Consider the following 14,271-nt stretch of genomic DNA (forward strand, 5'->3'; position numbering starts at 1 on the left):
CAACTTCGGGAACATCTTTGTCGCAAAAATTAGGAGACGTGTGCGTTGCTGCTTTGCTTGTGCTAGGCTCTGAATTCAAAAGCTTTATTTTTTGGACTTCTTGTTTCTATACTTGGCATATAGTTTTCCGCTTGCGTTGTTCTTTCCTTTTCTTGAAATGTAATAATAATCCTAAAAATAAAGACATTTTATAAGTTAAGAAACTACATAATCAGATACGTTATTTATATTGTTAATCTTACCCTCATTTCGTTTTCAAGAGGAAAAACGGAACAAATTTCGTCCAATATGCGCATATAGTCCTGAGCGTAAAGAGTACCATTGTTGGTTAAAATATCTTCAATAATTATATTAATTTTATCATCTCTTTGCTCGTCTCTTAATTTCTTATTAGCACTACTACATTCAAGCGCTAGTTTCCCCTTCGAGGTATGTGTTAACAATTCCTTTAGATCCTATATTAAATAATAAACTACATTAACTATGCTTACACAAATATTACTCTTACTTTGCCTCTGACAGAATTCCTTTGGCTTTTGAGCAGTTCGAATCTGTAGTGTCGGGAGTACCGGGAGTACCAGGAGTACTTGCAGGTGTCTCGTTGCGTTTCCACCATTCACCTATTTTAGATGGAACTGACATAGTTTCGTCATCAATCCCGAGCTATTGTTATGACAATATTAATACTGAGTTCAACACTGTAATACAAATAATACGTACCTTTCGTTTTTTCCAAGCAAAGAGCTTTTCTCTGAATTCAACACGCAGTCCCAATGGTGGCACTGCTGCCTTCAAATCTTCTTTTTTCAAGTACTGCGAAATGTTACATGTGATACTAAAAGAACAAAAAAGAAAATTCTTTGTTAATTACACTGATTAATTGAAAACTTCATTTTTATTTACTTACCTTTTAAGTGTTCAAAAAGCGACTCCATATTTATTCCTTTTAAGAACTCCATTAACATATAATCGTCCTCATTGTATTCCGCATCTTGACTGCTGCAATGGCTTGTATCGCGAACCACAACAATATTGCCATCGTTTTCTAGCAACTCACCAATGATATTTTGAGGCTCTTGCGAATTAATTTCTTGAATATTATTCATTTTCAATAAATTTTTTGCACAATGCGTCCTTTTTCTTTCAATAACACGAAAAAAATGGTAAATATGCAGCCGATTGCACACGAGTAAAAAAATGACAACGGTGGTGAATGATTCATACACGGTCGTTGCTAAAATGACATGCACGTCGGTGTACAAAGTAACAACGGTTGTGCATGATTTATGCAGGTGGTGGTGCATAATTCATACACGTTCGGTGTCAAATTGACAACGACCGTGTATGAATCATGCACCACCGTTGTCATTTTTTACTCGTGTGTAATCGGCTGCAATTACCAATATTAAAAACGCAACGTAGTCATTTTGAGCACATCGGTGGACAAATTAAGCACGGCCGTTGTTGGTACCGAAAGTTGACCACGTCTCGGTGACAATTTGAGCACGTTCGTGTACAATGCACCAACAGCCGTTGTTGAAAAAAATAACAACGGGTCGTTGCGAAAATGACAACATACGTGCTTGATTTCGCAACGGGGTTTTTCCCTCAGTGTAGTGAATATAAAAATTAATCGTTCCAAAGCAGCGGCTGCCCAACTTGTTCTCTTACTTGCAAGAGCCAAAGTAGAGCACGTACAAAAATAAGATTTCCCTTTTTTACACGCCATTTGGGAAGAAAAAAAGAACATGTATTGTAGGTAAAAAAAGTTATTCAACTCCATAATTAAAGTGACGCTGGTACGACAGTAGTGAGACTGGAAGTAAGGTCGGGAAGGACTTGGCCGTCAACATTCCGTATGGCAATTGGTGCGAAAACTAGTAGATGAGACATCGGGCAGTTGTAGTTTGGCAATGATGGGCTGTGATGCAAATCTAGACTAATAAATGTATAGGCAGAGAAATTCTAATGTGCTTGTTTTTTGTTCGATCTTACACTAGAGCAGCCAAGATCACCCATATACGTTAACGGGACTGCAACAACAACATATGTTCTCTTTATTCTCATCTGTCGTGGTTTAGCAAAGGAAAGACTCGCTCAGAGAGATTAATGAAGAAAAATTTTTGAGCACCACCGCACTAGAGATGCACAAAACAGTACGCTAGCGTCGATTACTCTTAACTGCAGCCATAGTTGAGACAAAAACAAATAAAAAAATTAGCATTGTTTTATAAATATTTTTAAACAATATTCAAATTTTACTATTTTAGAATATAATTAATAATTAGAATATAATTATTTAGAATATAATTTAAAATATAAAACATGGCAAGAAAAGGCAACAAAAAACCAGTTTGAAATATTTAAGAGAAAATGGTTCCGATTCTCTTTGTGCATCCCTACCTTACACGCACTACGCAGTGTGTCCACTCAATTGAATTTTGTTTTGGGAAAAATTGCAAGATTTTGTTGAATTTGTTTATATGAGGATGTAGATCCGGCCAATTCACACTCAGTGAGAGAATTTAGGTGAGAGGATTTCTTTGTTTATACTTTTACTAGTCTATGATGCAAATACTCATCACTTACACTGGGGAAACAGTGACACAAATGTGAAAGATAAGTTCATATTGGATTTGCATGTGTATGGTAAAGGAGACGATAGGAAAAGATACACGTATATCATAGTCTGGAGGGTATCGGAGGAGTATTCCTTTTTAAATTCTCTGTTGAACTAGGCTGCCCATTTCTTTTTTATTCTTTTATTTTTATTATGTCAGAAATGAAGCAAAGCAAGAAAGTCAGGCAATGAGGCTGCTTATGTACCCAGGCCTTTAGGTCAGGAAATAATCTGTCTTGTGCTTGTCTACTATAGACGCAAGTACCGGCACAATAGAAATAGGTGACAGTGAATAGATTCTAAAGGCTGGGAAATCAAATCAATGGGTCTATCTTGTATTGCCACTAAACTTGAGTTGCGTTGTCAGTTGTCTGCGCGACTGAGACGAAATGTTGTACCATTAATGTCAACTCGACTGGGTGGTCGATAAACATGTTATCGATCAGTGTTTTTTCAAACTTGTGACCTCTATTCGCCAAAAAAAAACATTTTAAAAATAATTGCGCTTTGGATAACTCTTTTGTGTATTCTTGACAATATTTTAATATTTTGTTTTCGAGCAAATTTGGAAAACAACCCAAGATTGGAATATAACCTGCCCATTGAATCTTCGGATCGTCAAGTTTTATTTGCTGTCCCAAAAAATGATAAGTTCGGTGGAATTATTTTTTGATGATGAAGAAAATGTACAGGACATTGCATCTATTAGAAGAAATTTGAGGGACAAGTCGAATCCGTTGGAATTGCCATCTGCACTGTAAGCTGATGATCATGTGGAAAGATCTGCATTTGTCACCAAATTCATTTCCAAAAGATTTGCTGCTGTCCGCTCCAAAGGCGATAAATTCACTTATTGTGATGGACCACCACCAGTGTCGTTGAAGTTTATTTTATTTTGAGGCATTTTTTTTTCAACTTTGCTTTAAAGTGAATCCAGACTCTGTCACTCTTCAGGTGTTCGTGTTGGAGGTTCATGGCTGTTTAAACTGTCCGAAATGGACCTCCACGCTTCATCCGCTGTGGCTTTGGTTTCACCAAAACTCCCGAACTCCTCGGGCTAAGTTTGGATTTTCACTCAGTTTATCAATTAATATTTCGAACTGCTGCTTTGTCGTTATTTTCACCATATTGATACACAAAATTAATTAATGATGCAAAGAATCAATAATTGTTAACAAAATGTTTATTTTTCCTTCTATTTTACTTCTTGTTTCTTCGAAAATGTTCACTGCAACTGAAAATTGGTGGTTGCTGAAAAACAGCCGCTTCGTCAACTGAGATTCGCAACTTCAGTTGAGAGTTGCCATACGTGAATCAATTTTGACAACTGGCAACGCCACTCAACGATAATTGTTATCGATGATCGACCCCTATGTATATTGAAGGGCTTCACCAAAAATACACATGTCCTTTGAACTAAAAAGTGGAATTAATTATATCGTTATTTGTAATGCATTACACTGGTAACCCTGATCTCAAAAACAATTGTTTGCTGAAAACCTGGCTAAGCCGTTAAAACTTTGTTGCTTATTCTCTTTTCTGATATGTGTTGATCATGTGTGCTGCTAAATATGAGTATGCGTGTCCGATGCTATTTTATTATAGCGACATTATCAAATAGCATCACCATCGCTAGAAATATTTTTGTGAAATTTGTTGCCACATGTTGCCGTTGTTCATTGTTGCTAAACATATTTCGAAGAAAATTTAAGCAGGCAAGGCTGCAAATATTCGGTGCTTTTGCTAATATGGCGTTAGCATTTTAAACCCTGAAGAAATTATATCTGTTCCAGGACTGCAAGAATGTACTAATTTGTATTTTTTTTTTTCGTTAAAATAATGGAATAACCCGTATAATGTGCTCATATATAATAGCCCGTTTAGACTACACCCTTATACGATGATTAAGGGCATTATCTCGATTTAAGTGCTTAATCCACCCAAATCCACCCTGATTTACCACACAAAATTAAATCAACTCAAAACTTGGATTTGTTTTAAATCGAATGTTAAATCGAAATATTTTGAGATACAACACTGCTTTTTGCTCCTAAAAATGCAACTATTGCAGTCTGTACCAATATTGGCAACTATGTTCATGTGTCGTTTATTTACTAGGGTTATGACTTTTTGACCTTTTTACTCAAAAATGATTTCCTGTAGCGAGAGTGAATGAAGTTTTGCCTGTTAATGCCAAAAATAACGTTCAATCCATTTAATTATTAAAAAAGGTCACGCACAAACCACTTTGACAATTTTTTTTTAGAAAATCCTATGAAATGAAAAAAAATGTGCTCCAAAATGTTTTTCCTGTTGCACGAATAAATGACTTATTGCCTATTAATGACGAAAATAATTTTTATTCCATTTAAATATTGAAAAAGGTCCCGCACAAACCACATTCAATTTATGTGATACATGGAATAAAGCTATATATACATTTGTTCCATAAGCCGAACTAAGAAAAAATCTCCAATCCTCTCTGTTTGCTACTGTATTTTCCCAATCTGGGATATGTAGCTTTGTGATATCTCGTTTCACTTGTTCCCTCCAACGAAACTTTGGCCTTCCATATAAAATTATATATATAAAATTATATAAAATTATATGTATGTAATAATATGACGACAAAATTGGTGAGAAAAAAAGCGTATGTCATTCTGGATATGTCGTGTAGCTTTAACGATTGTTTTGAGTTATTTATGTGCTAAAAGTGACTCCAAATTTTTTCCAAAAAGCTCATCTATAAAAACTTTAAAAGCTTTTTGTGCATGAGCGTTTTTTCTTTAGAATCACCTTGTAATTAACATTTTATCTAATCTTATGCAAAAGCTCATCGAAATATGACACAGGGATGTGAGGTTGTAAAAAAGTCATAACCCTATTATTTACATTTTTCAAATAACTGTAAACACAAACACACAAAAACAAACAGAAGCGGAAAAATAAAAAATATTAAATAAGAATAAAATGGATGTAGATTTAATTTAATATAAATTGTAAGCAACATATTTAATAGCAAATTTGTCAGATTATTTTTTGCAATATTCCATTTTTAATTTTCAAGCAATTCTTTTTGCAAATTCGCGTATGTATACGTAAACAAAGATCAGCTGACTGGCATCTTATATCATTTTAGACTAGTCTAAACAACTAGGATTTGAAAGTTGGATTTAGAAATCGAGTCGATTTAAAATGACTAGTCTAAACGGGATATAAATTACCTATTATACTGGATTTAGATTTATAAAGGGCATACAAAATGTACCGTTATCTACATGAATAAAACTAATCAAAATTAGAAAAATTTATAAAATTTACAATTTAAAAATGAACTATTTTCTTGAAGTCCCAAGTAATAGACATTCTTACACAAATGCTCGCCACTGTTGTTAGTTATTTGACAATTTTGTAACACTGTGTGTGTGTACCAGTAGTATTTAATTTAAAGTTGTTGTTAGTTAAACTTTATCTCATTAACACAAAACATATAAATTATCTATTAAAAAAATACATTTAATAAGAATTTTGATAATATTTTGTACCTCTGCAATGATAACTGACCTTATTTATATTTATGTGAAAGATGTGTGTTGTGATCCACATAAAATTGGGACAAATTTAAATAAAAATATTCCATTGGAATATTCTTTATTAAAGTTTCAACGGTGGCAAAATACCCCTCAGTTGGCGAAATTTACTTCTCTGCAAGTGGGGTCTTAAGGTACGTCGTTCGGACTCGATAATAAACAGTAGGTCCCATATCATTGAGCTAATATGAATCGGGGTGCACTCATTGATATGAGAGAAGTCTCCCTTGTCCGGTTTGGGATGGTTTCGAATCATTTTTGTAAAACAGTTATTTTGGAAGCTGGAAGGGTTTTGATCCGTGCAAACTCGGCGGCACCAAACAATTCCAGCCCCTCGGGAAAGAACGGAACTAGTTCACGGAGGAAGAATATTTTAGTTTTGTTTATCGCCAAAACAACAGTATTACCAAATTACCTTTATTTCATAATTTTGCGTTTTAATTTAGGTAGTTAACGATATTACTCGGTAATTTAGCGACCAATAAAAGTAGTCGCAAAGTTCCACCGATAGCAACTTTTGTTATAACATTTCATTCATAATTTTACGTTTTAATTTAATTAAACCAAAAAATGCGTTGGAGAATCACACTACAGGTGGCTGATAGTATTAACGATTCAGGACAGGTGTGTGTGAAAATAGTGCGGTCTTCTGGAATCCACAGACAAGTTCGAAGAAAATGGTGGAAGTCATTCGGGCAGTCACTCGACTTCGTATGCGAATGTAGCCGCTCGCCATATAGTTTAAGAAGTCCAAGCTGGTATGGCCTGCAAAGGTAGCCTAAGGCAAAAACTCCACTACCTTCAGGTAAGAGGTCAGAAATGAATATGTCGTCAGATAAAGGTCATAACTTCTAAGGATGTGGATGCGGCAAGACCGCCTTGGTCAGGGCAGCGATTTTCAATGGTGTCAAAGTCATTAATTGTTGGGATAGGTAATATAATGATTTCCGTTATTAAGTTCACGATGAACAGTGAGAGCGCGAAATACATTAAGGACTGTAAAGGAGAGCTATATTTCGAGTGGGGGTTGTGTCTTTGGGTAGTGAATATAAAAATTAATCGTTCCAAAGCGGCGGCTGCCGAACTTGTTCTGTTCCTTACAAGAGCCAAAGTAGAGCACGTACAAATATAAGATTTCCCTTTTCTGCACGCCATTTGGAAAGAAAAAAGAACATGTATTGTAGGTAAAAAGTCTAAATCTTATTCAACTCCATAAATAAAGCGACGCTGGCACGACAGTAGTGAGACTGGAAGTAAAGCTAGGGAAGGACTTGGCGATAGCCTCGGTCAACATTCCGTATGCCAATTGGTGCGAAAACTAGTAGACGAGACATCGAGCAGTTGTAGTTTGGTAGTGATGAGCTGTGATGCAAATCATAGGCTAATAAATGTATAGACGGAGAAATTTTAATGTGCTTGTTTTTGTAGGGTTCGCCCTTACACGCACTACGCAGTGTGTTCACTCAATTGCATTTTGTTTTGAGGAAAATTGCAAGATACATGTATATCATAGCCTGGAGGGTATCGGAGGAGTATTCCTTCTTAACCTTTAACTGTGGAGGTAGGGGTAAATTTTACCCTTCGATCATATTTGGTTAATTACTTTCAAATGATTTGAGCGATCGGTCTAATTTTCTCTGTATCTTCATATTTCCTTAACGTAAGTAGGCAGTAATGTTTTGGTTGTCATATGACTAGCAAGTGAGGAGATATGCTTACGATGGTGTAAAAATTACCCCACGTCCAAGTTCTTGTCACTGTGGCATAGAAAATATTTTACCACCACCTCCAAACTAACGTAAGTATCCTATGTAAAAAATGACCCCACGTCCAATACGACGTATGAATTTCATGGAAAAGTTTTGACCACACGTCAAACTCGGCATATGAATTATATATTCTGCATTTTCAATTAATCAATTTTCACAGCAAATCAGTGTTCCTATAATAAGGCAATTGCTAGAAGAGGACGATAAGTTCAGCAACGTTGACGGTGATGGTCGATCCCGAATTCAACATAACCAAAGGCTACTTACGTTAAATTATTACTAGGATCTTGGACAAGGACTCAATAGCGCCATCAAAATATATCCCAGAGACTCGAAAATATGTTATATATGCTTAGTAGTAACGAATATACAAAAAACAAAATATAGTCCTTTTTCTGAACAAAAACAGGGTAAATGCACAAAACGACCACGAAAACGAGACAAAATCGTGTTGATGTCAATGAGAGCCGCACCTAAAATTTTCTGGCCGACATTTTTGCGGAACATTTCGAAGCTGAAAAACGTTATCTAGTGGTACTTTTATAGCGGCTTTTAAAATAAAGGACGAAAAGGACATTGAAGGAAGCGAGTTAGAAGGTCGAAGTGCTCTACGAAAATAATTCTCATTCGATTTGACTGAAGACATGTCATCGTAAAAATAAGCTAAAGCAACAGCGAACAAAGATATAACGCTAATTCCTGATGGCTTACAGCGTCTCTAGCAAAAACTTCATCACGCCATATCGCGAAAGTTCGACTCACGGCGAATCTGTCCTTCGGGGTTCTGTATATACTCACCAAGGGCTTTCATCTCCAATGGAATTTTCCACCCCCCAGACCTTGAGCTCCATTTTGTTGCACAGTGTAATCCATTCTAAATGTAATACGTCCCCCAATATTGGTTATGCAGAAGATCCTTGTGAATCTACTAAGAATGTAATGAATGTATTTTATGGGCATACTTTCATGTCCATCCTGCATACTTTTTTTATAATACACAACTGTAGAACATCCCTGCTCAAAATGGTGTCCTGGTGCATCATCAATTTTACATATTTAGGTTTTTTTGTTTCATCATAAATTAACATTTTGGTGTTTTTTTAATTCTTGGAATTCCCTCCTTAACTATTGTCAAAGTTTAGTTCTGTATTTTAATAATATACAACTCAAATGTCTACACACGCATATGTGATTTTATTTAATTTATGTGATTATTAATTTGAAATTTCGTTTCATTAACAGATTTTATGCATCCAAATGGTGTCAATTAAGTTCCAATACGAGCGATTCATCTAATTGGAATCTGTATGGTATTTGAGAACGACTGAGAAGAGCTGCCATACTAGACTATAACGTAAAAGTATCCATATGGAAGAATTTAATTGAACAATTTTGTAAACAACCACTATATAGTAGACTGGGGAGGTAGACGGAGAGGGAGAGAAAAACGAATGTAATTTCAATATAACTGACAATCTCTTTCACCCCCTTGTTAATAGGGAAAATGCAATTTAATATGAATTGTACTCTCTGCCGTTTGGCTATCAAACTAGTTTCTCTCTCGGTTGTTTTGACGTTCTCTCCTAGATAGAGTACATTGTTGCTGTCAAATGTAAATGCAGCAGATTGGCAACACCATCTATATTGGTTGATTGGATTCTGTTTGTGGGTATTTGTGTTGAATTGGGGAGCATTCTTTCTCTGCTGCTGTCATGAAGTTGTTTTTATTTGCCAACTGTGTTTGGGTTTGTTTTTCTGTTACGCTCACCACTCACTGACTGGAGGAGAATTGATAGTGACGAACGTACGACATACATTCATTAACTCTACTCGGCGCTGCAAAGTACACGGTCAACGAGACGACGGAACGAATCAAAACGGTACGGTACGGATGAGAGATATATAATTTTCCTGTGCGTGTGTGACGTACCACCAAATAAGCAAAAAAAAAAATCATTAGTGAAAAAAAGGAGGAAAATTTCCTATTGGAAGAAAAAAATTAAACGGAAACGATTTTATTAAAACAAAAACGAGATTGATTTAATATCTGTTAACTGGTTTATTGAGTGCAAAGTGGAAATAAAACCAACAAAACAGCAACTAGAAAAAAAGTTATACACCAAAAATTTGCAATAAATATTGGCAAAACACACAGAAGAAATCTATTGAATATTCCAAAAATAAAAAATCCCAAGAATGGTGTATCTGAATGTAAAATTAACGGGTATATGAATGTGAATTAAAATCGATACCATAGAACGACGACGTATGACGAAAAAAATAAGAAGAGATGAAAAAAATGTAAAAAAGTGTTAACAACAAAAGAAACAAATAACATAAAATAGAAACAAAAATCATACACAAAACGGAAAATTCTCCAGCAGCACCACACAACATTTGCTGTTGCCGCTGTGTCCGTCATCATAGCCATTTGTCGGATTTTTTGAGCTGGCGTAGCAGTAGCAGCAGCCAGGCCTCTGTAATTTATAATAAGCTCAAAGGGATTTTTCATACAAACTCTATACAACGGTTATACGTTGCTGGCTGACGTTAGTGGGTAAGGAAGGAAGGCGTGAAGCAAAATATCGTAATAATTGGAACACTAGACAGCAGAGAAAGGAAGGGTAGGAAGAAAAGTGTGAACACATACATCGTTGGTGACTGAGGAAAATTAACAAGCAGCGGAAAGGGAAGGAAGAGCAACCACACTCACACACAAATAAACAAACCCCATCACACAGACAACCACACACGCACTTCCTCACAAAATGCCGCTCTTTGGCAAAAAGGATTCGGCCAAAAAAACCAAATCCAAAGAATTTATCAAGGAACTTAATAAAACCATACCCATAGAGGATAAATACAATTTACATGGTCTATTGGGTACTGGCGCCTTTTCCGAGGTACGCCTTGCCGAAAGCAAGGATAACCCGGGCCAACATTTTGCGGTAAAAATTATTGACAAAAAAGCCCTAAAGGGTAAGGAGGAATCATTGGAGAATGAAATACGTGTTCTCAGACGTTTCAGTGCCAATCATCACAATAATGATACGCAGGCCGATACCCGCAGCGGCGAACGTTTAACCCATCCCAATATTGTACAGTTGTATGAAACCTATGAGGATAAATCAAAAATATATTTGGTTATGGAACTGGTAACAGGTGGTGAACTATTCGATCGCATTGTAGAAAAGGGTTCCTACACGGAAAAGGATGCCTCCGATTTGATACGACAAATTCTAGAGGCCGTTGACTATATGCATGAACAGGGTGTTGTGCACAGGGATTTGAAGCCAGAAAATCTGCTGTTCTACAGTCCCGATGATGATAGCAAAATTATGATTAGCGATTTTGGTCTCTCCAAAATGGAAGATTCTGGTATTATGGCCACGGCCTGCGGCACTCCCGGCTATGTGGCCCCGGAGGTCTTGGCCCAGCGACCCTATGGCAAGGCTGTCGACATCTGGAGTATAGGTGTAATTTCCTATATTCTACTCTGTGGTTATCCGCCATTCTACGATGAAAATGATGCCAATCTTTTTGCCCAAATACTAAAGGGTGAATTCGAATTTGACTCACCATATTGGGATGACATCAGTGATTCGGCCAAGGACTTCATACGTCATCTCATGTGCGTCTCTGTGGAGAAACGTTACACCTGCAAACAGGCATTAGCCCATCCCTGGATTTCTGGCAATGCTGCAGGCAATAAAAATATCCATGCCACGGTTTCAGAACAACTTAAAAAGAATTTTGCCAAATCGCGTTGGAAGCAAGCCTACTTGGCTGCCACTGTCATACGACAAATGCAACGTATGGCCCTTAGTTCCAATGAGAGTAAGTCGAATCTGCTAAAGGAGAGTAAAATGTCACAAGACAGTTTGGCGGTTGGCAGTAGCGATGTTGAAATGTCCTCCTCCGCCTGTCACAATGCCAGTGGCAGTAGTTCAACAAATCTGTTGAACAAACCCAATGCGTGTACTAACAAAACATCGCCATCGCCGTCATCATCATCAGCGCAAATGGACTTTCAACAAAGCCAAAGAATCTCATCATCAACGTCGTCGTCCTCTCATGTCGCCGCAGCAGCGTCCTGCCACAATGGCAGTAAACAATCAAATAAGTAAAACAAATTATAAATTTGAATAGCAAGTTTAATAACGGTTTAATAACTACAACAACAAGAACAAAACAAAAGCAAACTAAGCAGCACATTTAAGAAACAATTTAAGTAAGAATTACATACAAAAAAAAGGTGATGTCAACAAAATATTATGATTATATATACTACTATATTATATATACATACTTAACTACAAACATAAACAAAACAAAAAAATATATATATACATTCATAATTATATATATTTATTATAAACTATTATTATAATTTTTAGGAAAAACAAAAGAAATCAAATCGAATCAATAACTGCACTTATATACATTGCAAATACTTACTATTCTATAACAAAAAAAAATATTTTAAAACCTAAAAAGTGAAGAAAAAAGAAAATCATTAAGAGTTTTTTTTAATTTTGAAGAGAAACAAAAATAATATAAAAAAAATTCAATTCTTATATTAAGGGCTTACGTAAAACAAATTGTTGAATATTGAAAATCAGGGCAAGGATTTAAGTTATTTTTTTTATTATACAAAAGAAAACAGGTTTTAACTATTTTTTATTTTATATTACACGATTTTAAGTAAATAGAACACCAATATTTTGTATACGGTTTCGAAAGTTTTGAGAATTTACATATTTCTCTGTTGGTTTTAGGATTTATAGGTACTTTAACTCCATTTGTATTCTTTTTTATTCCATTCAATATATTTTTTATTTAATTCTATCATAAATTCCATCATATTCTTATATATTTTTTTAGCATAAATTCAGTCTCCTCACATTTTGTACTCTGTAACTAAACAATATTTAGAGAGTTTCACATTAAAGAAGAGAGAGAGGGAGAGCAATTAAATTTCTTTTTTGTTATATCTTTATATGAAGAGTAGTTAAAAAGATAAGTTAACATTGAAATAATTAAATTCCGTATTTCTAATTAAATTTTATAATCAGTCCCATAATAAAGGGATTTCCAATAAGAGGTGTTATTTTGGTATTCAAAGAAAAGTTTAATTTTTTAAGATAAATTATCGATGTTTATTTCATAAAAAAGACCACTACTAACATGCTCACAGGACAATTTCCTTTTAATGAAATTTTGCATAAGCAAATCGTACTTACATAGTTGGCCCATTATAGAACATTTGTTCCATAGACCGAACTAAGAAAATATCTCCATTCCTGTCTGTTTTTCGCTTGACATCGAAGCTTAGGACTGCCGATTCTGCACACAGAGAAAAAATATTTTTTGCTTTTGTTGGAACAAAAATATCTGTTTTGGTTCCAAAAATGTATTTGTTTTGTTCAAACATTGTAATCCAAATCCAAAAATACCATCTTTTGTTCCAAACATAGAAAACAAAAACAACTTTCGAATTTCCGCAATATTGTAAAAATCGTTAACAATACCTATTGTAGGAACTATCATAATCTAATTTTGTTTACAAAAAGTATTGTCAACCCAGAAAACCAGCCCGGAAATTTTTGATGTGAGTGTATATACTTCTCATATACACTTTCCACATAACTTGGATATAAATGTCGCGTATAATATTGCAATAATTGATGAACCCAATACATGGTTTGCTGCATTGGCTGACAACAAAGACAAACAAAAAGCCACAAGCACCCACCACAACATAAGGAATAATTAAACACCATAACAAACTCCGGTATAACACCAAACCTCAAAGCACAATGAAGATAGAAGAATGAAACAAAAACAGAAACAAATAAAAACAAGAGTCTCATTGTTGGTATACATACACACAAAAACAAAGATAAAGGCATCATGTCATACAAACAAAACTCACTATAATTGTTTTTTTTCAACACGGCATCGAATAGCGAGAGAAGAGAAAAAATTGTCGAAGAAAAGAGAGAACTATTGTCCAGTTGACAAAAACTATTTTTGGATTTAACAAAACCCAATTGTTGGATTGACAATACTACATTTGGAATTTAACAATATCTTTACAATACATATTTTGCTCTTCGAATATTGTTGGATCAATCATATTTTTTCTCTGCGTGTGCGTGCACCGCCATGTGGCAAGTATTCATACGCCTTTTTAGCGGATTCATCATTGCTCATTCTTATGATATGGCCTTGCCAACGCAATCGTTGCATCTCGATACGTTTAACTATATTCATGTCTTTGTATAGCTGA

At 35.2% G+C, this 14,271-nt stretch overlaps 1 protein-coding gene across 1 annotated transcript; it reads left to right on the forward strand.

Moving 5' to 3' along the window:
* Window positions 1-9,701: 9,701 nt before the first annotated feature.
* On the forward strand, window positions 9,702-12,202 carry CaMKI (Calcium/calmodulin-dependent protein kinase I). The gene has a single exon (XM_073986103.1). It carries the CDS (start codon window positions 10,748-10,750, stop codon window positions 12,104-12,106), a length of 1,359 nt encoding a protein of 452 aa, XP_073842204.1. The 5' UTR covers window positions 9,702-10,747; the 3' UTR covers window positions 12,107-12,202.
* Window positions 12,203-14,271: the final 2,069 nt, after the last annotated feature.

The sequence above is a fragment of the Musca autumnalis genome, unplaced genomic scaffold (genome assembly GCF_047663935.1).
Source record: "Musca autumnalis isolate F117 unplaced genomic scaffold, ASM4766393v1 scaffold_4, whole genome shotgun sequence".
In the NCBI taxonomy this organism is placed as follows: domain Eukaryota; kingdom Metazoa; phylum Arthropoda; class Insecta; order Diptera; family Muscidae; genus Musca; species Musca autumnalis.

Coding starts and splice junctions, on each gene's coding strand:
- CaMKI (XM_073986103.1), top strand. CDS start 10,748: ATGCCGCTCTTTGGCAAAAAGGATTCGGCCAAAAAAACCAAATCCAAA.